Source organism: Ascaphus truei, unplaced genomic scaffold (assembly GCF_040206685.1).
Source record: "Ascaphus truei isolate aAscTru1 unplaced genomic scaffold, aAscTru1.hap1 HAP1_SCAFFOLD_366, whole genome shotgun sequence".
NCBI lineage: Eukaryota > Metazoa > Chordata > Amphibia > Anura > Ascaphidae > Ascaphus > Ascaphus truei.
In genome coordinates this window covers 75,635-103,383 of record NW_027456683.1, presented here as the reverse complement: position 1 = coordinate 103,383, position 27,749 = coordinate 75,635, and the positions used below count along the sequence as shown (strand labels likewise).

The 27,749-nt window shown below is 51.0% G+C and overlaps 1 protein-coding gene across 1 annotated transcript in view; it reads left to right on the top strand.

Annotated features, from left to right (window-relative positions):
- The window catches only part of CNFN (cornifelin), a 50,073-nt gene extending 27,163 nt beyond the window's left edge, over window positions 1-22,910 (top strand). The window contains exon 5 of the mRNA XM_075583750.1: window positions 21,115-22,910. Coding sequence (XP_075439865.1) covers window positions 21,115-21,204 — 90 coding nt within the window. The 3' untranslated portion in view covers window positions 21,205-22,910. The remainder of the gene's footprint in view (window positions 1-21,114) is intronic.
- The last annotated feature ends 4,839 nt before the right edge of the window (window positions 22,911-27,749 follow it).

The following is a 27,749-nucleotide window of genomic DNA, read 5'->3' as shown; positions in this document are numbered from 1 at the left end:
GCACTATATGCAATGACTGTGTCTGTCTCACGTTCTGCGGACCCTTCACTCTCTCTCTCTCTCTGAGCTGTCTCTCTCTGTATTACAGGGCACTATATGCAATGACTGTGTCTGTCTCACGTTCTGCGGACCCTGCACTCTCTCTCTCTCTCTGAGCTGTCTCTCTCTGTATTACAGGGCACTATATGCAATGACTGTGTCTGTCTCACGTTCTGCGGACCCTGCGCTCTCTCTCTCTCTCTGAGCTGTCTCTCTCTGTATTACAGGGCACTATATGCAATGACTGTGTCTGTCTCACGTTCTGCGGACCCTGCACTCTCTCTCTCTCTGAGCTGTCTCTCTCTGTATTACAGGGCACTATATGCAATGACTGTGTCTGTCTCACGTTCTGCGGACCCTGCACTCTCTCTCTCTCTCTGAGCTGTCTCTCTCTGTATTACAGGGCACTATATGCAATGACTGTGTCTGTCTCACGTTCTGCGGACCCTGCGCTCTCTCTCTCTCTCTGAGCTGTCTCTCTCTGTATTACAGGGCACTATATGCAATGACTGTGTCTGTCTCACATTCTGCGGGCCCTGCGCTCTCTCTCTCTCTCTGAGCTGTCTCTCTCTGTATTACAGGGCACTATATGCAATGACTGTGTGTGTCTCACGTTCTGCGCACCCTGCACTCTCTCTCTCTGAGCTGTCTCTCTGTGTATTACAGGGCACTATATGCAATGACTGTGTCTGTTTCACGTTCTGCGGGCCCTGCACTCTCTCTCTCTCTCTGAGCTGTCTCTCTCTGTATTACAGGGCACTATATGCAATGACTGTGTCTGTCTCACGTTCTGCGGGCCCTGCACTCTCTCTCTCTCTGAGCTGTCTCTCTCTGTATTACAGGGCACTATATGCAATGACTGTGTCTGTCTCACGTTCTGCGGGCCCTGCACTCTCTCTCTCTCTCTGAGCTGTCTCTCTCTGTATTACAGGGCACTATATGCAATGACTGTGTCTGTCTCACGTTCTGCGGACCCTGCGCTCTCTCTCTCTCTCTGAGCTGTCTCTCTCTGTATTACAGGGCACTATATGCAATGACTGTGTCTGTCTCACGTTCTGCGGACCCTGCGCTCTCTCTCTCTGAGCTGTCTCTCTCTGTATTACAGGGCACTATATGCAATGACTGTGTCTGTCTCACGTTCTGCGGACCCTGCGCTCTCTCTCTCTCTGAGCTGTCTCTCTCTGTATTACAGGGCACTATATGCAATGACTGTGTCTGTCTCACGTTCTGCGGACCCTGCACTCTCTCTCTCTCTCTGAGCTGTCTCTCTCTGTATTACAGGGCACTATATGCAATGACTGTGTCTGTCTCACGTTCTGCTGACCCTGCGCTCTCTCTCTCTCTCTGAGCTGTCTCTCTCTGTATTACAGGGCACTATATGCAATGACTGTGTCTGTCTCAGGTTCTGCGGACCCTGCGCTCTCTCTCTCTCTCTCTGAGCTGTCTCTCTCTGTATTACAGGGCACTATATGCAATGACTGTGTCTGTCTCACGTTCTGCGGACCCTTCACTCTCTCTCTCTCTCTCTCTGAGCTGTCTCTCTCTGTATTACAGGGCACTATATGCAATGACTGTGTCTGTCTCACGTTCTGCGGACCCTGCACTCTCTCTCTCTCTCTGAGCTGTCTCTCTCTGTATTACAGGGCACTATATGCAATGACTGTGTCTGTCTCACGTTCTGCGGACCCTGCGCTCTCTCTCTGAGCTGTTTCTCTCTGTATTACAGGGCACAATATGCAATGACTGTGTCTGTCTCACGTTCTGCGGACCCTGCACTCTCTCTCTCTCTCTCTGAGCTGTCTCTCTCTGTATTACAGGGCACTATATGCAATGACTGTGTCTGTCTCACGTTCTGCGGACCCTGCACTCTCTCTCTCTCTCTCTGAGCTGTCTCTCTCTGTATTACAGGGCACTATATGCAATGACTGTGTCTGTCTCACGTTCTGCGGACCCTGCACTCTCTCTCTCTCTCTCTCTGAGCTGTCTCTCTCTGTATTACAGGGCACTATATGCAATGACTGTGTCTGTCTCACGTTCTGCGGACCCTGCGCTCTCTCTCTCTGAGCTGTCTCTCTCTGTATTACAGGGCACTATATGCAATGACTGTGTCTGTCTCACGTTCTGCGGACCCTGCGCTCTCTCTCTCTCTGAGCTGTCTCTCTCTGTATTACAGGGCACTATATGCAATGACTGTGTCTGTCTCACGTTCTGCGGACCCTGCACTCTCTCTCTCTCTCTGAGCTGTCTCTCTCTGTATTACAGGGCACTATATGCAATGACTGTGTCTGTCTCACGTTCTGCGGGCCCTGCGCTCTCTCTCTCTCTCTGAGCTGTCTCTCTCTGTATTACAGGGCACTATATGCAATGACTGTGTCTGTCTCACGTTCTGCGGACCCTGCACTCTCTCTCTCTCTCTGAGCTGTCTCTCTCTGTATTACAGGGCACTATATGCAATGACTGTGTCTGTCTCACGTTCTGCGGGCCCTGCACTCTCTTTCTCTGACCTGTGTCTCTCTGTATTACAGGGCACTATATGCAATGACTGTGTCTGTCTCACGTTCTGCGGACCCTGCGCTCTCTCTCTCTCTGAGCTGTCTCTCTCTGTATTACAGGGCACTATATGCAATGACTGTGTCTGTCTCACGTTCTGCGGACCCTGCGCTCTCTCTCTCTCTCTGAGCTGTCTCTCTCTGTATTACAGGGCACTATATGCAATGACTGTGTCTGTCTCACGTTCTGCGGACCCTGCGCTCTCTCTCTCTCTCTGAGCTGTCTCTCTCTGTATTACAGGGCACTATATGCAATGACTGTGTCTGTCTCACGTTCTGCGGACCCTGCACTCTCTCTCTCTCTGAGCTGTCTCTCTCTGTATTACAGGGCACTATATGCAATGACTGTGTCTGTCTCACGTTCTGCGGACCCTGCACTCTCTCTCTCTCTCTGAGCTGTCTCTCTCTGTATTACAGGGCACTATATGCAATGACTGTGTCTGTCTCACGTTCTGCGGACCCTGCGCTCTCTCTCTCTCTCTGAGCTGTCTCTCTCTGTATTACAGGGCACTATATGCAATGACTGTGTCTGTCTCACGTTCTGCGGACCCTGCGCTCTCTCTATCTCTCTGAGCTGTCTCTCTCTGTATTACAGGGCACTATATGCAATGACTGTGTCTGTCTCACGTTCTGCGGACCCTGCACTCTCTCTCTCTCTCTGAGCTGTCTCTCTCTGTATTACAGGGCACTATATGCAATGACTGTGTCTGTCTCACGTTCTGCGGACCCTGCGCTCTCTCTCTCTCTGAGCTGTCTCTCTCTGTATTACAGGGCACTATATGCAATGACTGTGTCTGTCTCACGTTCTGCGGACCCTGCGCTCTCTCTCTCTCTCTCTGAGCTGTCTCTCTCTGTATTACAGGGCACTATATGCAATGACTGTGTCTGTCTCACGTTCTGCGGGCCCTGCACTCTCTTTCTCTGAGCTGTCTCTCTCTGTATTACAGGGCACTATATGCAATGACTGTGCGTGTCTCACGTTCTGCGGGCCCTGCACTCTCTCTCTCTCTGAGCTGTCTCTCTCTGTATTACAGGGCACTATATGCAATGACTGTGTCTGTCTCACGTTCTGCGGGCCCTGCACTCTCTCTCTCTCTCTGAGCTGTCTCTCTCTGTATTACAGGGCACTATATGCAATGACTGTGTCTGTCTCACGTTCTGCGGACCCTGCGCTCTCTCTCTCTGAGCTGTCTCTCTCTGTATTACAGGGCACTATATGCAATGACTGTGTCTGTCTCACGTTCTGCGGACCCTGCGCTCTCTCTCTCTCTCTGAGCTGTCTCTCTCTGTATTACAGGGCACTATATGCAATGACTGTGTCTGTCTCACGTTCTGCGGACCCTGCGCTCTCTCTCTCTCTCTCTCTGAGCTGTCTCTCTCTGTATTACAGGGCACTATATGCAATGACTGTGTCTGTCTCACGTTCTGCGGACCCTTCACTCTCTCTCTCTCTCTCTCTCTGAGCTGTCTCTCTCTGTATTACAGGGCACTATATGCAATGACTGTGTCTGTCTCACGTTCTGCGGACCCTGCACTCTCTCTCTCTCTCTGAGCTGTCTCTCTCTGTATTACAGGGCACTATATGCAATGACTGTGTCTGTCTCACGTTCTGCGGACCCTGCGCTCTCTCTCTCTCTCTGAGCTGTCTCTCTCTGTATTACAGGGCACAATATGCAATGACTGTGTCTGTCTCACGTTCTGCGGACCCTGCACTCTCTCTCTCTCTCTCTGAGCTGTCTCTCTCTGTATTACAGGGCACTATATGCAATGACTGTGTCTGTCTCACGTTCTGCGGACCCTGCACTCTCTCTCTCTCTGAGCTGTCTCTCTCTGTATTACAGGGCACTATATGCAATGACTGTGTCTGTCTCACGTTCTGCGGACCCTGCACTCTCTCTCTCTCTCTCTGAGCTGTCTCTCTCTGTATTACAGGGCACTATATGCAATGACTGTGTCTGTCTCACGTTCTGCGGACCCTGCACTCTCTCTCTCTCTCTCTGAGCTGTCTCTCTCTGTATTACAGGGCACTATATGCAATGACTGTGTCTGTCTCACGTTCTGCGGACCCTGCGCTCTCTCTCTCTGAGCTGTCTCTCTCTGTATTACAGGGCACTATATGCAATGACTGTGTCTGTCTCACGTTCTGCGGACCCTGCGCTCTCTCTTTCTCTGAGCTGTCTCTCTCTGTATTACAGGGCACTATATGCAATGACTGTGTCTGTCTCACGTTCTGCGGACCCTGCGCTCTCTCTCTCTCTCTCTGAGCTGTCTCTCTCTGTATTACAGGGCACTATATGCAATGACTGTGTCTGTCTCACGTTCTGCGGGCCCTGCACTCTCTCTCTCTCTCTGAGCTGTCTCTCTCTGTATTACAGGGCACTATATGCAATGACTGTGTCTGTCTCACGTTCTGCGGACCCTGCTCTCTCTCTCTCTCTGAGCTGTCTCTCTCTGTATTACAGGGCACTATATGCAATGACTGTGTCTGTCTCACGTTCTGCGGGCCCTGCGCTCTCTCTCTCTCTCTGAGCTGTCTCTCTCTGTATTACAGGGCACTATATGCAATGACTGTGTCTGTCTCACGTTCTGCGGGCCCTGCACTCTCTCTCTCTCTCTGAGCTGTCTCTCTCTGTATTACAGGGCACTATATGCAATGACTGTGTCTGTCTCACGTTCTGCGGGCCCTGCACTCTCTCTCTCTCTGAGCTGTCTCTCTCTGTATTACAGGGCACTATATGCAATGACTGTGTCTGTCTCACGTTCTGCGGACCCTGCACTCTCTCTCTCTCTCTGAGCTGTCTCTCTCTGTATTACAGGGCACTATATGCAATGACTGTGTCTGTCTCACGTTCTGCGGGCCCTGCGCTCTCTCTCTCTCTCTGAGCTGTCTCTCTCTGTATTACAGGGCACTATATGCAATGACTGTGTCTGTCTCACGTTCTGCGGACCCTGCACTCTCTCTCTCTCTCTGAGCTGTCTCTCTCTGTATTACAGGGCACTATATGCAATGACTGTGTCTGTCTCACGTTCTGCGGACCCTGCGCTCTCTCTCTCTCTCTGAGCTGTCTCTCTCTGTATTACAGGGCACTATATGCAATGACTGTGTCTGTCTCACGTTCTGCGGACCCTGCACTCTCTCTCTCTCTCTCTCTGAGCTGTCTCTCTCTGTATTACAGGGCACTATATGCAATGACTGTGTCTGTCTCACGTTCTGCGGGCCCTGCACTCTCTCTCTCTCTGAGCTGTCTCTCTCTGTATTACAGGGCACTATATGCAATGACTGTGTCTGTCTCACGTTCTGCGGACCCTGCACTCTCTCTCTCTCTCTGAGCTGTCTCTCTCTGTATTACAGGGCACTATATGCAATGACTGTGTCTGTCTCACGTTCTGCGGACCCTGCGCTCTCTCTCTCTCTCTGAGCTATCTCTCTGTATTACAGGGCACTATATGCAATGACTGTGTCTGTCTCACGTTCTGCGGACCCTGCACTCTCTCTCTCTCTCTGAGCTGTCTCTCTCTGTATTACAGGGCACTATATGCAATGACTGTGTCTGTCTCACGTTCTGCGGACCCTGCGCTCTCTCTCTCTCTCTGAGCTGTCTCTCTCTGTATTACAGGGCACTATATGCAATGACTGTGTCTGTCTCACGTTCTGCGGACCCTGCGCTCTCTCTCTCTCTGAGCTGTCTCTCTCTGTATTACAGGGCACTATATGCAATGACTGTGTCTGTCTCACGTTCTGCGGGCCCTGCGCTCTCTCTCTCTCTCTGAGCTGTCTCTCTCTGTATTACAGGGCACTATATGCAATGACTGTGTCTGTCTCACGTTCTGCGGGCCCTGCACTCTCTCTCTCTCTCTGAGCTGTCTCTCTCTGTATTACAGGGCACTATATGCAATGACTGTGTCTGTCTCACGTTCTGCGGGCCCTGCACTCTCTCTCTCTCTGAGCTGTCTCTCTCTGTATTACAGGGCACTATATGCAATGACTGTGTCTGTCTCACGTTCTGCGGACCCTGCACTCTCTCTCTCTCTCTGAGCTGTCTCTCTCTGTATTACAGGGCACTATATGCAATGACTGTGTCTGTCTCACGTTCTGCGGGCCCTGCGCTCTCTCTCTCTCTCTGAGCTGTCTCTCTCTGTATTACAGGGCACTATATGCAATGACTGTGTCTGTCTCACGTTCTGCGGACCCTGCACTCTCTCTCTCTCTCTGAGCTGTCTCTCTCTGTATTACAGGGCACTATATGCAATGACTGTGTCTGTCTCACGTTCTGCGGACCCTGCGCTCTCTCTCTCTCTCTGAGCTGTCTCTCTCTGTATTACAGGGCACTATATGCAATGACTGTGTCTGTCTCACGTTCTGCGGACCCTGCACTCTCTCTCTCTCTCTGAGCTGTCTCTCTCTGTATTACAGGGCACTATATGCAATGACTGTGTCTGTCTCACGTTCTGCGGACCCTGCGCTCTCTCTCTCTCTCTGAGCTATCTCTCTGTATTACAGGGCACTATATGCAATGACTGTGTCTGTCTCACGTTCTGCGGACCCTGCACTCTCTCTCTCTCTCTGAGCTGTCTCTCTCTGTATTACAGGGCACTATATGCAATGACTGTGTCTGTCTCACGTTCTGCGGACCCTGCGCTCTCTCTCTCTCTGAGCTGTCTCTCTCTGTATTACAGGGCACTATATGCAATGACTGTGTCTGTCTCACGTTCTGCGGACCCTGCACTCTCTCTCTCTCTCTGAGCTGTCTCTCTCTGTATTACAGGGCACTATATGCAATGACTGTGTCTGTCTCACGTTCTGCGGACCCTGCGCTCTCTCTCTCTCTCTGAGCTGTCTCTCTCTGTATTACAGGGCACTATATGCAATGACTGTGTCTGTCTCACGTTCTGCGGGCCCTGCGCTCTCTCTCTCTCTCTGAGCTGTCTCTCTCTGTATTACAGGGCACTATATGCAATGACTGTGTCTGTCTCACGTTCTGCGGACCCTGCGCTCTCTCTCTCTCTCTGAGCTGTCTCTCTCTGTATTACAGGGCACTATATGCAATGACTGTGTCTGTCTCACGTTCTGCGGACCCTGCACTCTCTCTCTCTCTCTGAGCTGTCTCTCTCTGTATTACAGGGCACTATATGCAATGACTGTGTCTGTCTCACGTTCTGCGGACCCTGCGCTCTCTCTCTCTCTCTGAGCTGTCTCTCTCTGTATTACAGGGCACAATATGCAATGACTGTGTCTGTCTCACGTTCTGCGGACCCTGCACTCTCTCTCTCTCTCTCTGAGCTGTCTCTCTCTGTATTACAGGGCACTATATGCAATGACTGTGTCTGTCTCACGTTCTGCGGACCCTGCACTCTCTCTCTCTCTGAGCTGTCTCTCTCTGTATTACAGGGCACTATATGCAATGACTGTGTCTGTCTCACGTCTGCGGACCCTGCACTCTCTCTCTCTCTCTGAGCTGTCTCTCTCTGTATTACAGGGCACTATATGCAATGACTGTGCCTGTCTCACGTTCTGCGGACCCTGCACTCTCTCTCTCTCTCTCTGAGCTGTCTCTCTCTGTATTACAGGGCACTATATGCAATGACTGTGTCTGTCTCACGTTCTGCGGACCCTGCGCTCTCTCTCTCTCTCTGAGCTGTCTCTCTCTGTATTACAGGGCACTATATGCAATGACTGTGTCTGTCTCACGTTCTGCGGACCCTGCGCTCTCTCTCTCTCTGAGCTGTCTCTCTCTGTATTACAGGGCACTATATGCAATGACTGTGTCTGTCTCACGTTCTGCGGACCCTGCGCTCTCTCTCTCTCTCTCTGAGCTGTCTCTCTCTGTATTACAGGGCACTATATGCAATGACTGTGTCTGTCTCACGTTCTGCGGGCCCTGCACTCTCTCTCTCTCTCTGAGCTGTCTCTCTCTGTATTACAGGGCACTATATGCAATGACTGTGTCTGTCTCACGTTCTGCGGGCCCTGCACTCTCTCTCTCTCTGAGCTGTCTCTCTCTGTATTACAGGGCACTATATGCAATGGCTGTGTCTGTCTCACGTTCTGCGGACCCTGCACTCTCTCTCTCTCTCTGAGCTGTCTCTCTCTGTATTACAGGGCACTATATGCAATGACTGTGTCTGTCTCACGTTCTGCGGGCCCTGCGCTCTCTCTCTCTCTCTGAGCTGTCTCTCTCTGTATTACAGGGCACTATATGCAATGACTGTGTCTGTCTCACGTTCTGCGGACCCTGCACTCTCTCTCTCTCTCTGAGCTGTCTCTCTCTGTATTACAGGGCACTATATGCAATGACTGTGTGTGTCTCACGTTCTGCGGACCCTGCGCTCTCTCTCTCTCTCTGAGCTGTCTCTCTCTGTATTACAGGGCACTATATGCAATGACTGTGTGTGTCTCACGTTCTGCGGGCCCTGCGCTCTCTCTCTCTCTCTGAGCTGTCTCTCTCTGTATTACAGGGCACTATATGCAATGACTGTGTCTGTCTCACGTTCTGCGGACCCTGCGCTCTCTCTCTCTCTCTCTGAGCTGTCTCTCTCTGTATTACAGGGCACTATATGCAATGACTGTGTCTGTCTCACGTTCTGCGGACCCTGCACTCTCTCTCTCTCTCTGAGCTGTCTCTCTCTGTATTACAGGGCACTATATGCAATGACTGTGTCTGTCTCACGTTCTGCGGACCCTGCGCTCTCTCTCTCTCTCTGAGCTGTCTCTCTCTGTATTACAGGGCACAATATGCAATGACTGTGTCTGTCTCACGTTCTGCGGACCCTGCACTCTCTCTCTCTCTCTCTGAGCTGTCTCTCTCTGTATTACAGGGCACTATATGCAATGACTGTGTCTGTCTCACGTTCTGCGGACCCTGCACTCTCTCTCTCTCTGAGCTGTCTCTCTCTGTATTACAGGGCACTATATGCAATGACTGTGTCTGTCTCACGTTCTGCGGACCCTGCACTCTCTCTCTCTCTCTCTGAGCTGTCTCTCTCTGTATTACAGGGCACTATATGCAATGACTGTGCCTGTCTCACGTTCTGCGGACCCTGCACTCTCTCTCTCTCTCTCTCTGAGCTGTCTCTCTCTGTATTACAGGGCACTATATGCAATGACTGTGTCTGTCTCACGTTCTGCGGACCCTGCGCTCTCTCTCTCTCTCTGAGCTGTCTCTCTCTGTATTACAGGGCACTATATGCAATGACTGTGTCTGTCTCACGTTCTGCGGACCCTGCGCTCTCTCTCTCTCTGAGCTGTCTCTCTCTGTATTACAGGGCACTATATGCAATGACTGTGTCTGTCTCACGTTCTGCGGACCCTGCGCTCTCTCTCTCTCTCTCTGAGCTGTCTCTCTCTGTATTACAGGGCACTATATGCAATGACTGTGTCTGTCTCACGTTCTGCGGGCCCTGCACTCTCTCTCTCTCTCTGAGCTGTCTCTCTCTGTATTACAGGGCACTATATGCAATGACTGTGTCTGTCTCACGTTCTGCGGGCCCTGCACTCTCTCTCTCTCTGAGCTGTCTCTCTCTGTATTACAGGGCACTATATGCAATGGCTGTGTCTGTCTCACGTTCTGCGGACCCTGCACTCTCTCTCTCTCTCTGAGCTGTCTCTCTCTGTATTACAGGGCACTATATGCAATGACTGTGTCTGTCTCACGTTCTGCGGGCCCTGCGCTCTCTCTCTCTCTCTCTGAGCTGTCTCTCTCTGTATTACAGGGCACTATATGCAATGACTGTGTCTGTCTCACGTTCTGCGGACCCTGCACTCTCTCTCTCTCTCTGAGCTGTCTCTCTCTGTATTACAGGGCACTATATGCAATGACTGTGTGTGTCTCACGTTCTGCGGACCCTGCGCTCTCTCTCTCTCTCTGAGCTGTCTCTCTCTGTATTACAGGGCACTATATGCAATGACTGTGTGTGTCTCACGTTCTGCGGCCCTGCGCTCTCTCTCTCTCTCTGAGCTGTCTCTCTCTGTATTACAGGGCACTATATGCAATGACTGTGTCTGTCTCACGTTCTGCGGACCCTGCGCTCTCTCTCTCTCTCTCTGAGCTGTCTCTCTCTGTATTACAGGGCACTATATGCAATGACTGTGTCTGTCTCACGTTCTGCGGACCCTGCACTCTCTCTCTCTCTCTGAGCTGTCTCTCTCTGTATTACAGGGCACTATATGCAATGACTGTGTCTGTCTCACGTTCTGCGGACCCTGCGCTCTCTCTCTCTCTCTGAGCTGTCTCTCTCTGTATTACAGGGCACAATATGCAATGACTGTGTCTGTCTCACGTTCTGCGGACCCTGCACTCTCTCTCTCTCTCTCTGAGCTGTCTCTCTCTGTATTACAGGGCACTATATGCAATGACTGTGTCTGTCTCACGTTCTGCGGACCCTGCACTCTCTCTCTCTCTGAGCTGTCTCTCTCTGTATTACAGGGCACTATATGCAATGACTGTGTCTGTCTCACGTTCTGCGGACCCTGCACTCTCTCTCTCTCTCTGAGCTGTCTCTCTCTGTATTACAGGGCACTATATGCAATGACTGTGCCTGTCTCACGTTCTGCAGACCCTGCACTCTCTCTCTCTCTCTCTGAGCTGTCTCTCTCTGTATTACAGGGCACTATATGCAATGACTGTGTCTGTCTCACGTTCTGCGGACCCTGCGCTCTCTCTCTCTCTCTGAGCTGTCTCTCTCTGTATTACAGGGCACTATATGCAATGACTGTGTCTGTCTCACGTTCTGCGGACCCTGCGCTCTCTCTCTCTCTGAGCTGTCTCTCTCTGTATTACAGGGCACTATATGCAATGACTGTGTCTGTCTCACGTTCTGCGGACCCTGCGCTCTCTCTCTCTCTCTCTGAGCTGTCTCTCTCTGTATTACAGGGCACTATATGCAATGACTGTGTCTGTCTCACGTTCTGCGGGCCCTGCACTCTCTCTCTCTCTCTGAGCTGTCTCTCTCTGTATTACAGGGCACTATATGCAATGACTGTGTCTGTCTCACGTTCTGCGGGCCCTGCACTCTCTCTCTCTCTGAGCTGTCTCTCTCTGTATTACAGGGCACTATATGCAATGGCTGTGTCTGTCTCACGTTCTGCGGACCCTGCACTCTCTCTCTCTCTCTGAGCTGTCTCTCTCTGTATTACAGGGCACTATATGCAATGACTGTGTCTGTCTCACGTTCTGCGGGCCCTGCGCTCTCTCTCTCTCTCTCTGAGCTGTCTCTCTCTGTATTACAGGGCACTATATGCAATGACTGTGTCTGTCTCACGTTCTGCGGACCCTGCACTCTCTCTCTCTCTCTGAGCTGTCTCTCTCTGTATTACAGGGCACTATATGCAATGACTGTGTGTGTCTCACGTTCTGCGGACCCTGCGCTCTCTCTCTCTCTCTGAGCTGTCTCTCTCTGTATTACAGGGCACTATATGCAATGACTGTGTGTGTCTCACGTTCTGCGGGCCCTGCGCTCTCTCTCTCTCTCTGAGCTGTCTCTCTCTGTATTACAGGGCACTATATGCAATGACTGTGTCTGTCTCACGTTCTGCGGACCCTGCGCTCTCTCTCTCTCTCTCTGAGCTGTCTCTCTCTGTATTACAGGGCACTATATGCAATGACTGTGTCTGTCTCACGTTCTGCGGACCCTGCACTCTCTCTCTCTCTCTGAGCTGTCTCTCTCTGTATTACAGGGCACTATATGCAATGACTGTGTCTGTCTCACGTTCTGCGGACCCTGCGCTCTCTCTCTCTCTCTGAGCTGTCTCTCTCTGTATTACAGGGCACAATATGCAATGACTGTGTCTGTCTCACGTTCTGCGGACCCTGCACTCTCTCTCTCTCTCTGAGCTGTCTCTCTCTGTATTACAGGGCACTATATGCAATGACTGTGTCTGTCTCACGTTCTGCGGACCCTGCACTCTCTCTCTCTCTGAGCTGTCTCTCTCTGTATTACAGGGCACTATATGCAATGACTGTGTCTGTCTCACGTTCTGCGGACCCTGCACTCTCTCTCTCTCTCTCTGAGCTGTCTCTCTCTGTATTACAGGGCACTATATGCAATGACTGTGCCTGTCTCACGTTCTGCGGACCCTGCACTCTCTCTCTCTCTCTCTCTGAGCTGTCTCTCTCTGTATTACAGGGCACTATATGCAATGACTGTGTCTGTCTCACGTTCTGCGGACCCTGCGCTCTCTCTCTCTCTCTGAGCTGTCTCTCTCTGTATTACAGGGCACTATATGCAATGACTGTGTCTGTCTCACGTTCTGCGGACCCTGCACTCTCTCTCTCTCTGAGCTGTCTCTCTCTGTATTACAGGGCACTATATGCAATGACTGTGTCTGTCTCACGTTCTGCGGACCCTGCACTCTCTCTCTCTCTCTGAGCTGTCTCTCTCTGTATTACAGGGCACTATATGCAATGACTGTGTCTGTCTCACGTTCTGCGGACCCTGCGCTCTCTCTCTCTCTCTGAGCTGTCTCTCTCTGTATTACAGGGCACTATATGCAATGACTGTGTCTGTCTCACGTTCTGCGGACCCTGCGCTCTCTCTCTCTCTCTGAGCTGTCTCTCTCTGTATTACAGGGCACTATATGCAATGACTGTGTCTGTCTCACGTTCTGCGGACCCTGCACTCTCTCTCTCTCTGAGCTGTCTCTCTCTGTATTACAGGGCACTATATGCAATGACTGTGTCTGTCTCACGTTCTGCGGACCCTGCGCTCTCTCTCTCTCTGAGCTGTCTCTCTCTGTATTACAGGGCACTATATGCAATGACTGTGTCTGTCTCACGTTCTGCGGACCCTGCGCTCTCTCTCTCTCTCTCTGAGCTGTCTCTCTCTGTATTACAGGGCACTATATGCAATGACTGTGTCTGTCTCACGTTCTGCGGGCCCTGCACTCTCTTTCTCTGAGCTGTCTCTCTCTGTATTACAGGGCACTATATGCAATGACTGTGCGTGTCTCACGTTCTGCGGGCCCTGCACTCTCTCTCTCTCTGAGCTGTCTCTCTCTGTATTACAGGGCACTATATGCAATGACTGTGTCTGTCTCACGTTCTGCGGGCCCTGCACTCTCTCTCTCTCTCTGAGCTGTCTCTCTCTGTATTACAGGGCACTATATGCAATGACTGTGTCTGTCTCACGTTCTGCGGACCCTGCGCTCTCTCTCTCTCTCTGAGCTGTCTCTCTCTGTATTACAGGGCACTATATGCAATGACTGTGTCTGTCTCACGTTCTGCGGACCCTGCGCTCTCTCTCTCTGAGCTGTCTCTCTCTGTATTACAGGGCACTATATGCAATGACTGTGTCTGTCTCACGTTCTGCGGACCCTGCGCTCTCTCTCTCTCTGAGCTGTCTCTCTCTGTATTACAGGGCACTATATGCAATGACTGTGTCTGTCTCACGTTCTGCGGACCCTGCACTCTCTCTCTCTCTCTGAGCTGTCTCTCTCTGTATTACAGGGCACTATATGCAATGACTGTGTCTGTCTCACGTTCTGCGGACCCTGCGCTCTCTCTCTCTCTCTGAGCTGTCTCTCTCTGTATTACAGGGCACTATATGCAATGACTGTGTCTGTCTCACGTTCTGCGGACCCTGCGCTCTCTCTTTCTCTCTCTGAGCTGTCTCTCTCTGTATTACAGGGCACTATATGCAATGACTGTGTCTGTCTCACGTTCTGCGGACCCTGCACTCTCTCTCTCTCTCTGAGCTGTCTCTCTCTGTATTACAGGGCACTATATGCAATGACTGTGTCTGTCTCACGTTCTGCGGACCCTGCGCTCTCTCTCTCTCTCTGAGCTGTCTCTCTCTGTATTACAGGGCACAATATGCAATGACTGTGTCTGTCTCACGTTCTGCGGACCCTGCACTCTCTCTCTCTCTCTCTGAGCTGTCTCTCTCTGTATTACAGGGCACTATATGCAATGACTGTGTCTGTCTCACGTTCTGCGGGCCCTGCACTCTCTCTCTCTCTGAGCTGTCTCTCTCTGTATTACAGGGCACTATATGCAATGACTGTGTCTGTCTCACGTTCTGCGGACCCTGCGCTCTCTCTCTCTCTGAGCTGTCTCTCTCTGTATTACAGGGCACTATATGCAATGACTGTGTCTGTCTCACGTTCTGCGGGCCCTGCACTCTCTCTCTCTCTGAGCTGTCTCTCTCTGTATTACAGGGCACTATATGCAATGACTGTGTCTGTCTCACGTTCTGCGGGCCCTGCACTCTCTCTCTCTCTCTAAGCTGTCTCTCTCTGTATTACAGGGCACTATATGCAATGACTGTGTCTGTCTCACGTTCTGCGGGCCCTGCACTCTCTCTCTCTCTCTGAGCTGTCTCTCTCTGTATTACAGGGCACTATATGCAATGACTGTGTCTGTCTCATGTTCTGCGGACCCTGCACTCTCTCTCTCTCTCTGAGCTGTCTCTCTCTGTATTACAGGGCACTATATGCAATGACTGTGTCTGTCTCACGTTCTGCGGACCCTGCACTCTCTCTCTCTCTGAGCTGTCTCTCTCTGTATTACAGGGCACTATATGCAATGACTGTGTCTGTCTCACGTTCTGCGGGCCCTGCGCTCTCTCTCTCTCTCTCTCTGAGCTGTCTCTCTCTGTATTACAGGGCACTATATGCAATGACTGTGTCTGTCTCACGTTCTGCGGACCCTGCGCTCTCTCTCTCTCTCTGAGCTGTCTCTCTCTGTATTACAGGGCACTATATGCAATGACTGTGTCTGTCTCACGTTCTGCGGGCCCTGCACTCTCTTTCTCTGAGCTGTCTCTCTCTGTATTACAGGGCACTATATGCAATGACTGTGCGTGTCTCACGTTCTGCGGGCCCTGCACTCTCTCTCTCTCTGAGCTGTCTCTCTCTGTATTACAGGGCACTATATGCAATGACTGTGTCTGTCTCACGTTCTGCGGGCCCTGCACTCTCTCTCTCTCTCTGAGCTGTCTCTCTCTGTATTACAGGGCACTATATGCAATGACTGTGTCTGTCTCACGTTCTGCGGACCCTGCGCTCTCTCTCTCTCTCTGAGCTGTCTCTCTCTGTATTACAGGGCACTATATGCAATGACTGTGTCTGTCTCACGTTCTGCGGACCCTGCGCTCTCTCTCTCTGAGCTGTCTCTCTCTGTATTACAGGGCACTATATGCAATGACTGTGTCTGTCTCACGTTCTGCGGACCCTGCGCTCTCTCTCTCTCTGAGCTGTCTCTCTCTGTATTACAGGGCACTATATGCAATGACTGTGTCTGTCTCACGTTCTGCGGACCCTGCACTCTCTCTCTCTCTCTGAGCTGTCTCTCTCTGTATTACAGGGCACTATATGCAATGACTGTGTCTGTCTCACGTTCTGCGGACCCTGCGCTCTCTCTCTCTCTCTGAGCTGTCTCTCTCTGTATTACAGGGCACTATATGCAATGACTGTGTCTGTCTCACGTTCTGCGGACCCTGCGCTCTCTCTCTCTCTCTCTGAGCTGTCTCTCTCTGTATTACAGGGCACTATATGCAATGACTGTGTCTGTCTCACGTTCTGCGGACCCTTCACTCTCTCTCTCTCTCTCTCTGAGCTGTCTCTCTCTGTATTACAGGGCACTATATGCAATGACTGTGTCTGTCTCACGTTCTGCGGACCCTGCACTCTCTCTCTCTCTCTCTGAGCTGTCTCTCTCTGTATTACAGGGCACTATATGCAATGACTGTGTCTGTCTCACGTTCTGCGGACCCTGCGCTCTCTCTCTCTCTCTGAGCTGTCTCTCTCTGTATTACAGGGCACAATATGCAATGACTGTGTCTGTCTCACGTTCTGCGGACCCTGCACTCTCTCTCTCTCTCTCTGAGCTGTCTCTCTCTGTATTACAGGGCACTATATGCAATGACTGTGTCTGTCTCACGTTCTGCGGGCCCTGCACTCTCTCTCTCTCTGAGCTGTCTCTCTCTGTATTACAGGGCACTATATGCAATGACTGTGTCTGTCTCACGTTCTGCGGACCCTGCGCTCTCTCTCTCTCTGAGCTGTCTCTCTCTGTATTACAGGGCACTATATGCAATGACTGTGTCTGTCTCACGTTCTGCGGGCCCTGCACTCTCTCTCTCTCTGAGCTGTCTCTCTCTGTATTACAGGGCACTATATGCAATGACTGTGTCTGTCTCACGTTCTGCGGGCCCTGCACTCTCTCTCTCTCTCTGAGCTGTCTCTCTCTGTATTACAGGGCACTATATGCAATGACTGTGTCTGTCTCACGTTCTGCGGACCCTGCACTCTCTCTCTCTCTGAGCTGTCTCTCTCTGTATTACAGGGCACTATATGCAATGACTGTGTCTGTCTCACGTTCTGCGGGCCCTGCGCTCTCTCTCTCTCTCTCTGAGCTGTCTCTCTCTGTATTACAGGGCACTATATGCAATGACTGTGTCTGTCTCACGTTCTGCGGACCCTGCGCTCTCTCTCTCTCTCTGAGCTGTCTCTCTCTGTATTACAGGGCACTATATGCAATGACTGTGTCTGTCTCACGTTCTGCGGACCCTGCGCTCTCTCTCTCTCTCTCTGAGCTGTCTCTCTCTGTATTACAGGGCACTATATGCAATGACTGTGTCTGTCTCACGTTCTGCGGACCCTGCGCTCTCTCTCTCTCTCTGAGCTGTCTCTCTCTGTATTACAGGGCACTATATGCAATGACTGTGTCTGTCTCACGTTCTGCGGACCCTGCGCTCTCTCTCTCTCTCTGAGCTGTCTCTCTCTGTATTACAGGGCACTATATGCAATGACTGTGTCTGTCTCACGTTCTGCGGACCCTGCGCTCTCTCTCTCTCTCTGAGCTATCTCTCTGTATTACAGGGCACTATATGCAATGACTGTGTCTGTCTCACGTTCTGCGGACCCTGCACTCTCTCTCTCTCTCTGAGCTGTCTCTCTCTGTATTACAGGGCACTATATGCAATGACTGTGTCTGTCTCACGTTCTGCGGACCCTGCGCTCTCTCTCTGAGCTGTCTCTCTCTGTATTACAGGGCACTATATGCAATGACTGTGTCTGTCTCACGTTCTGCGGACCCTGCACTCTCTCTCTCTCTCTCTGAGCTGTCTCTCTCTGTATTACAGGGCACTATATGCAATGACTGTGTCTGTCTCACGTTCTGCGGAACCTGCACTCTCTCTCTCTCTGAGCTGTCTCTCTCTGTATTACAGGGCACTATATGCAATGACTGTGTCTGTCTCACGTTCTGCGGACCCTGCGCTCTCTCTCTCTCTCTGAGCTGTCTCTCTCTGTATTACAGGGCACTATATGCAATGACTGTGTCTGTCTCACGTTCTGCGGACCCTGCACTCTCTCTCTCTCTGAGCTGTCTCTCTCTGTATTACAGGGCACTATATGCAATGATGTGTCTGTCTCACGTTCTGCGGACCCTGCGCTCTCTCTCTCTCTCTGAGCTGTCTCTCTCTGTATTACAGGGCACTATATGCAATGACTGTGTCTGTCTCACGTTCTGCGGGCCCTGCACTCTCTCTCTCTCTCTGAGCTGTCTCTCTCTGTATTACAGGGCACTATATGCAATGACTGTGTCTGTCTCACGTTCTGCGGACCCTGCGCTCTCTCTCTCTCTCTGAGCTGTCTCTCTCTGTATTACAGGGCACTATATGCAATGACTGTGTCTGTCTCACGTTCTGCGGGCCCTGCACTCTCTCTCTCTCTGAGCTGTCTCTCTCTGTATTACAGGGCACTATATGCAATGACTGTGTGTGTCTCACGTTCTGCGGACCCTGCACTCTCTCTCTCTCTGAGCTGTCTCTCTCTGTATTACAGGGCACTATATGCAATGACTGTGTCTGTCTCATGTTCTGCGGGCCCTGCACTCTCTCTCTCTCTCTGAGCTGTCTCTCTCTGTATTACAGGGCACTATATGCAATGACTGTGTCTGTCTCACGTTCTGCGGGCCCTGCACTCTCTCTCTCTGAGCTGTCTCTCTCTGTATTACAGGGCACTATATGCAATGACTGTGTCTGTCTCACGTTCTGCGGACCCTGCGCTCTCTCTCTCTCTGAGCTGTCTCTCTCTGTATTACAGGGCACTATATGCAATGACTGTGTCTGTCTCACGTTCTGCGGACCCTGCACTCTCTCTCTCTCTGAGCTGTCTCTCTCTGTATTACAGGGCACTATATGCAATGACTGTGTCTGTCTCACGTTCTGCGGACCCTGCGCTCTCTCTCTCTCTCTGAGCTGTCTCTCTCTGTATTACAGGGCACTATATGCAATGACTGTGTCTGTCTCACGTTCTGCGGACCCTGCGCTCTCTCTCTCTCTCTGAGCTGTCTCTCTCTGTATTACAGGGCACTATATGCAATGACTGTGTCTGTCTCACGTTCTGCGGACCCTGCGCTCTCTCTCTCTCTCTGAGCTGTCTCTCTCTGTATTACAGGGCACTATATGCAATGACTGTGTCTGTCTCACGTTCTGCGGACCCTGCACTCTCTCTCTCTCTGAGCTGTCGCTCTCTGTATTACAGGGCACTATATGCAATGACTGTGTCTGTCTCACGTTCTGCGGACCCTGCACTCTCTCTCTCTCTCTGAGCTGTCTCTCTCTGTATTACAGGGCACTATATGCAATGACTGTGTCTGTCTCACGTTCTGCGGACCCTGCACTCTCTCTCTCTCTGAGCTGTCTCTCTCTGTATTACAGGGCACTATATGCAATGACTGTGTCTGTCTCACGTTCTGCGGACCCTGCGCTCTCTCTCTCTCTCTGAGCTGTCTCTCTCTGTATTACAGGGCACTATATGCAATGACTGTGTCTGTCTCACGTTCTGCGGACCCTGCGCTCTCTCTCTCTCTCTGAGCTGTCTCTCTCTGTATTACAGGGCACTATATGCAATGACTGTGTCTGTCTCACGTTCTGCGGACCCTGCGCTCTCTCTCTCTCTCTGAGCTGTCTCTCTCTGTATTACAGGGCACTATATGCAATGACTGTGTCTGTCTCACGTTCTGCGGACCCTGCACTCTCTCTCTCTCTGAGCTGTCTCTCTCTGTATTACAGGGCACTATATGCAATGACTGTGTCTGTCTCACGTTCTGCGGACCCTGCGCTCTCTCTCTCTCTCTGAGCTGTCTCTCTCTGTATTACAGGGCACTATATGCAATGACTGTGTCTGTCTCACGTTCTGCGGACCCTGCGCTCTCTCTCTCTCTCTGAGCTGTCTCTCTCTGTATTACAGGGCACTATATGCAATGACTGTGTCTGTCTCACGTTCTGCGGACCCTGCGCTCTCTCTCTCTCTCTGAGCTGTCTCTCTCTGTATTACAGGGCACTATATGCAATGACTGTGTCTGTCTCACGTTCTGCGGACCCTGCGCTCTCTCTCTCTCTCTGAGCTGTCTCTCTCTGTATTACAGGGCACTATATGCAATGACTGTGTCTGTCTCACGTTCTGCGGGCCCTGCGCTCTCTCTCTCTCTGAGCTGTCTCTCTCTGTATTACAGGGCACTATATGCAATGACTGTGTCTGTCTCACGTTCTGCGGACCCTGCGCTCTCTCTCTCTCTCTCTGAGCTGTCTCTCTCTGTATTACAGGGCACTATATGCAATGACTGTGTCTGTCTCACGTTCTGCGGGCCCTGCGCTCTCTCTCTCTCTCTCTGAGCTGTCTCTCTCTGTATTACAGGGCACTATATGCAATGACTGTGTGTGTCTCACGTTCTGCGGACCCTGCGCTCTCTCTCTCTCTCTGAGCTGTCTCTCTCTGTATTACAGGGCACTATATGCAATGACTGTGTCTGTCTCACGTTCTGCGGACCCTGCACTCTCTCTCTCTCTCTGAGCTGTCTCTCTCTGTATTACAGGGCACTATATGCAATGACTGTGTCTGTCTCACGTTCTGCGGACCCTGCACTCTCTCTCTCTCTCTGAGCTGTCTCTCTCTGTATTACAGGGCACTATATGCAATGACTGTGTCTGTCTCACGTTCTGCGGACCCTGCGCTCTCTCTCTCTCTCTCTGAGCTGTCTCTCTCTGTATTACAGGGCACTATATGCAATGACTGTGTCTGTCTCACGTTCTGCGGGCCCTGCGCTCTCTCTCTCTCTCTCTGAGCTGTCTCTCTCTGTATTACAGGGCACTATATGCAATGACTGTGTCTGTCTCACGTTCTGCGGGCCCTGCGCTCTCTCTCTCTCTCTCTGAGCTGTCTCTCTCTGTATTACAGGGCACTATATGCAATGACTGTGTGTGTCTCACGTTCTGCGGACCCTGCGCTCTCTCTCTCTCTCTGAGCTGTCTCTCTCTGTATTACAGGGCACTATATGCAATGACTGTGTCTGTCTCACGTTCTGCGGACCCTGCACTCTCTCTCACTCTGAGCTGTCTCTCTCTGTATTACAGGGCACTATATGCAATGACTGTGTCTGTCTCACGTTCTGCGGGCCCTGCGCTCTCTCTCTCTGAGCTGTCTCTCTCTGTATTACAGGGCACTATATGCAATGACTGTGTCTGTCTCACGTTCTGCGGACCCTGCGCTCTCTCTCTCTCTGAGCTGTCTCTCTCTGTATTACAGGGCACTATATGCAATGACTGTGTCTGTCTCACGTTCTGCGGACCCTGCACTCTCTGCCAGTTGGCTCGTGAGGTGAAGATACGGAAATGAAGTGACCAGAATGGGAGCGAAGACGGGGGTCACACGGGGTCACAGGGGAGCTGAGGTCACACGGGGTCACAGGGCAGCTGAGGTCACACGGGGTCACAGGGCAGCTGAGGTCACACGGGGTCACAGGGGAGCTGAGGGGGGCAGCGGGGGAATGAGGCTGGGGCAATAATCCTGATGCCATCATGTGGGCAAACAGCAACGCCCAGCAAGCATAAGCACCGTGACTGTCTGTGGGTGACCCCGGGGGAGAGGTGACAACCTGTGACCCCCCAATGTGTGAGGCGGGGTACGGGGAACACCGTATATATACAGTATATACAGTATATATCGTCTATTCATTTTTTATTTTATATATAGATAGATAGAGAGATAGATATATTATATATATATATATATATATATATTATACAAGACACAGAATCGATGTGATACATACACACACATATATATACCGCACTATATACGGTTCCATCCCTCAGACCGCACTATATACGGTTCCATCCCTCAGACCGCACTATATACGGTTCCATCCCTCAGACCGCACTATATACGGTTCCATCCCTCAGACCGCACTATATACGGTTACATCCCTCAGACCGCACTATATACGGTTCCATCCCTCAGGCCGCACTATATACGGTTCCATCCCTCAGACTGCACTATATACGGTTCCATCCCTCAGGCCGCACTATATACGGTTCCATCCCTCAGACTGCACTATATACGGTTCCATCCCTCAGACTGCACTATATACTGTTCCATCCCTCAGCCTGCACTATATACTGTTCCATCCCTCAGGCCGCATTATATACGGTTCCATCCCTCAGACTGCACTATATACGGTTCCATCCCTCAGGCCGCACTATATACGGTTCCATCCCTCAGACCGCACTATATACGGTTCCATCCCTCAGACTGCACTATATACGGTTCCATCCCTCAGACCGCACTATATACGGTTCCATCCCTCAGACTGCACTATATACTGTTCCATCCCTCAGACTGCACTATATACGGTTCCATCCCTCAGACTGCACTATATACGGTTCCATCCCTCAGACTGCACTATATACGGTTCCATCCCTCAGACTGCACTATATACTGTTCCATCCCTCAGACCACACTATATACTGTTCCATCCCTCAGGCCGCACTATATACGGTTCCATCCCTCAGACCGCACTATATACGGTTCCATCCCTCAGACTGCACTATATACGGTTCCATCCCTCAGACCGCACTATATACGGTTCCATCCCTCAGACTGCACTATATACTGTTCCATCCCTCAGACTGCACTATATATGGTTCCATCCCTCAGACTGCACTATATACGGTTCCATCCCTCAGACCGCACTATATACGGTTCCATCCCTCAGACTGCACTATATACTGTTCCATCCCTCAGACTGCACTATATACGGTTCCATCCCTCAGACCGCACTATATACGGTTCCATCCCTCAGACTGCACTATATACTGTTCCATCCCTCAGGCCGCACTATATACGGTTCCATACCTCAGACTGCACTATATACGGTTCCATCCCTCAGGCCGCACTATATACGGTTCCATCCCTCAGACTGCACTATATACGGTTCCATCCCCCGGACTATACTGGGCTATACATACTATATACGTTACACTTGTCTGTTAATATATTTTTTATGGTAAAGAGATAAAATAAAATGTAACTCATTAATTCTCTATCGTTGTTGTGTGTGTGTGTGTGTGTGTGTGTGTGTGCGCGTGTGTGTGTGTGTGTGTGTGTGTCTGTGTGTGTGTGTGTGTGTGTCTGTGTGTCTGTGGGTGTCTGTGGGTGTTTGTGGGTGTGTCCGTGTGTCTGTCTATGTCTGTGTGTGTGTGTGTGTGTGTGTGTGTCTGTGGGTGTCTGTGTGTGTGGGGGGGGGCTGTGTGTGTGTGTGTGTGTGTGTGTGTGTGTGTGTGTGTGTGTGTGTGTGTGTGTGTGTGTGTGTGTGTGTGTGTGTGTGTGTGTGTGTGTGTGTTTGTGTGTCTGTTGGTGTCTGTGTGTGGGGGGGGGGCTGTCTGTGTGTGTGTGTCTGGGTGTGTCTGTGGGTGTGTCTTTGTCTGTGAGTGTGTGTGTGTGTGTCTGTCATGATCGGGATATGAGGGGTTAATGGGATCTGTGTTATATGTTGATCTGCATCCCCCTGCTTCAGCAGAATTGCCCCAGGTCTTAGATGTATTTCCCCAGCAGTCTGTGTATGTGTATAAATCATGTCGGGAGGGAAAGGGTTAACCACATTGTGTATATGTTGATCTGCATTCCCCTGCTTCAGCAGAATTAATTGCTATGTTATGTATTAGCATGGAGAGAGAGGGAGAATGGGATTGTATCCCTGACAGTGGCTAACGTGTGACACATTATACCTTTTGCTATATACTGGACATGCTGCGACGGTGACGTTGGGATATGCTTTCCTACGCCAAGAACACGTCGCACACACATCGTTACTCCGATTTACTGCGCGGGAAATATAGGGAGGAGTTATCTCTGCTTCCCCTATAAGTTTGGATATAGGTGTGAAAGCTCGCCAAATGGCCGCTTTGATATGTAATTATACAATGAAAGGAAGCTCCTTGTGACGTTTTGTGATGTACGGTCCCCTGTGGAGAAGATAGCCGAGGTGAGAAAGACCTGGACATCAATGGTACTGACTCGCCCTCATTGCATATGCAGCCAAGTATCACGGGTGGACGCTAACCAGTGTGACCTGTTAAATGTAACACCCCTACAGGAACAGTTTCTCCCCCAATAACCATTTTACTGGACATAATGGCACCCAGGGCTCTTGTCATATTTTTTTTATAAATGGGCTGGCCAAGTAGGACCCGGGGAGGGGAGTATTACTGGGGGGCTGGGTAACCCCGCTTCCCACGTTACCTGGCAACCTGTGATTGGGACAAGGTCATTGTTCACCAATAACTGAACTGCCGTGTTAGGAATGGGGTCCTGCGTCTATATAATTTCCTGTGCTTGTTGTGACTGTAACAACTAAGGAGCTGCTATTCGGCTGAATATCTCCTTGTCCAGCCCCAGTAAGTGTGAATATTCCTGTAATGTTATTTGCTTGATGTATTGTCTGTTCTGCTCATAGGAAATAAACTCATTCAGTTTACTATATCCTAATCATGTTCAATCTGGCCCGGTTATTGTATATATGTGCTGTTCTCTCGTGACAGTGTGTGTGTGTGTGTGTGTGTGTGTGTGTGTGTGTGTGTGTGTGTGTGTGTGTGTGTGTGTGTGTGTGTGTGTCTGTGTGTCTGTGTGTCTGTGTGTCTGTGTGTCTGTGTGTCTGTGTGTCTGTATTCTGCGTGAGTTGATCCAACTCCAGATGTGCACGCATAGTACTAATCTCACACACTATCTCCCCATCATCTGCAACCTACTCTGCTATTCCAGTACTGATCTCACACACACAGTCACTCCATCCCCACCATCGGTACCCGGCAACACACACTTCTATTCCAGTACTGATCTCACACACACTGTCACTCCATCCCCACCATCGGCACCCGGCAACACACACTCCTATTCCAGTACTGATCTCACACACACTGTCACTCCATCCCCACCATCGGTACCCGGCAACACACACTTCTATTCCAGTACTGATCTCACACACACTGTCACTTCATCCCCACCATCGGCACCCGGCAACACACACTTCTATTCCAGTACTGATCTCACACACACTGTCACTCCATCCCCACCATCGGCACCCGGCAACACACACTACTATTCCAGTACTGATCTCACACACACTGTCACTCCATCCCCACCATCGGCACCCGGCAACACACACTACTATTCCAGTACTAATCTCACACACACTGTCACTCCATCCCCACCATCGGCACCCGGCAACACACACTACTATTCCAGTACTGATCTCACACACACTGTCACTCCATCCCCACCATCGGCACCCGGCAACACACACTACTATTCCAGTACTGATCTCACACACAGTCACTCCATCCCCACCATCGGTACCCGGCAACACACACTACTATTCCAGTACTGATCTCACACACACAGTCACTCCATCCCCACCATCGGCACCCGGCAACACACACTACTATTCCAGTACTAATCTCACACACACTGTCACTTCATCCCCACCATCGGCACCCGGCAACACACACTACTATTCCAGTACTGATCTCACACACACTGTCACTTCATCCCCACCATCGGCACCCGGCAACACACACTACTATTCCAGTACTGATCTCACACACAGTCACTCCATCCCCACCATCGGCACCCGGTAACACACACTCCTATTCCAGTACTAATCTCACACCCACAGTCACTCCATCCCCACCATCGGCACCCGGCAACACACACTCCTATTCCAGTACTAATCTCACACCCACAGTCACTCCATCCCCACCATCGGCACCCGGCAACACACACTCCTATTCCAGTACTAATCTCACACACACTGTCACTCCTTCCCCACCATCGGCACCCGGCAACACACACTACTATTCCAGTACTGATCTCACACACACTGTCACTCCATCCCCACCATCGGCACCCGGCAACACACACTACTATTCCAGTACTAATCTCACACACACTGTCACTCCTTCCCCACCATCGGCACCCGGCAACACACACTACTATTCCAGTACTAATCTCACACACACTGTCACTCCATCCCCACCATCGGCACCCGGCAACACACACTTATATTCCAGTACTGATCTCACACACACTGTCACTCCATCCCCACCATCGGCACCCGGCAACACACACTACTATTCCAGTACTAATCTCACACACACTGTCACTCCATCCCCACCATCGGCACCCGGTAACACACACTCCTATTCCAGTACTGATCTCACACACACTGTCACTCCATCCCCACCATCGGCACCCGGCAACACACACTACTATTCCAGTACTAATCTCACACACACTGTCACTCCATCCCCACCATCGGCACCCGGTAACACACACTCCTATTCCAGTACTAATCTCACACACACTGTCACTCCATCCCCACCATCGGCATCCGGCAACACACACTCCTATTCCAGTACTGATCTCACACACACTGTCACTCCATCCCCACCATCGGCACCCGGCAACACACACTACTATTCCAGTACTAATCTCACACACACTGTCACTCCATCCCCACCATCGGCACCCGGTAACACACACTCCTATTCCAGTACTAATCTCACACACACTGTCACTCCATCCCCACCATCGGCACCCGGTAACACACACTACTATTCCAGTACTGATCTCACACACACTGTCACTCCATCCCCACCATCGGCACCCGGTAACACACACTACTATTCCAGTACTAATCTAACACACACTGTCACTACATCCCCACCATCGGCATCCGGCAACACACACTCCTATTCCAGTACTGATCTCACACACACTGTCACTCCATCCCCACCATCGGCACCCGGCAACACACACTACTATTCCAGTATTGATCTCACACACACTGTCACTCCATCCCCACCATCAGCACCCGGCAACACACACTACTATTCCAGTACTGATCTCACACACACTGTCACTCCATCCCCACCATCAGCACCCGGCAACACACACTACTATTCCAGTACTGATCTCACACACACTGTCACTCCATCCCCACCATCGGCACCCGGTAACACACATTACTATTCCAGTACTAATCTCAAACACACTGTCACTCCATCCCCACCATCGGCACCCGGCAACACACACTACTATTCCAGTACTGATCTCACACACACTGTCACTCCATCCCCACCATCGGCACCCGGTAACACACACTACTATTCCAGTACTAATCTCACACACACTGTCACTCCATCCCCACCATCGGCACCCGGTAACAAACACTACTATTCCAGTACTAATCTCACACACACTGTCACTCCATCCCCACCATCGGCACCCGGCAACACACTCTGCTATTCCAGTACTGATCTCACACACACTGTCACTCCATCCCCACCATCAGCACCCGGCAACACACACTACTATTCCAGTACTGATCTCACACACACTGTCACTCCATCCCCACCATCGGCACCCGGCAACACACACTACTATTCCAGTACTAATCTCACACACACTGTCACTCCATCCCCACCATCGGCACCCGGCAACACACACTACTATTCCAGTACTGATCTCACACACACAGTCACTCCATCCCCAACATCGGCACCCGGCAACACACACTCCTATTCCAGTACTGATCTCACACACACTGTCACTTCATCCCCACCATCGGCACCCGGCAACACACACTACTATTCCAGTATTGATCTCACACACACTGTCACTCCATCCCCACCATCGGCACCCGGTAACACACACTACTATTCCAGTACTGATCTCACACACACTGTCACTCCATCCCCACCATCGGCACCCGGCAACACACACTACTATTCCAGTACTGATCTCACACACACTGTCACTCCATCCCCACCATCGGCACCCGGCAACACACACTCCTATTCCAGTACTGATCTCACACACAGTGT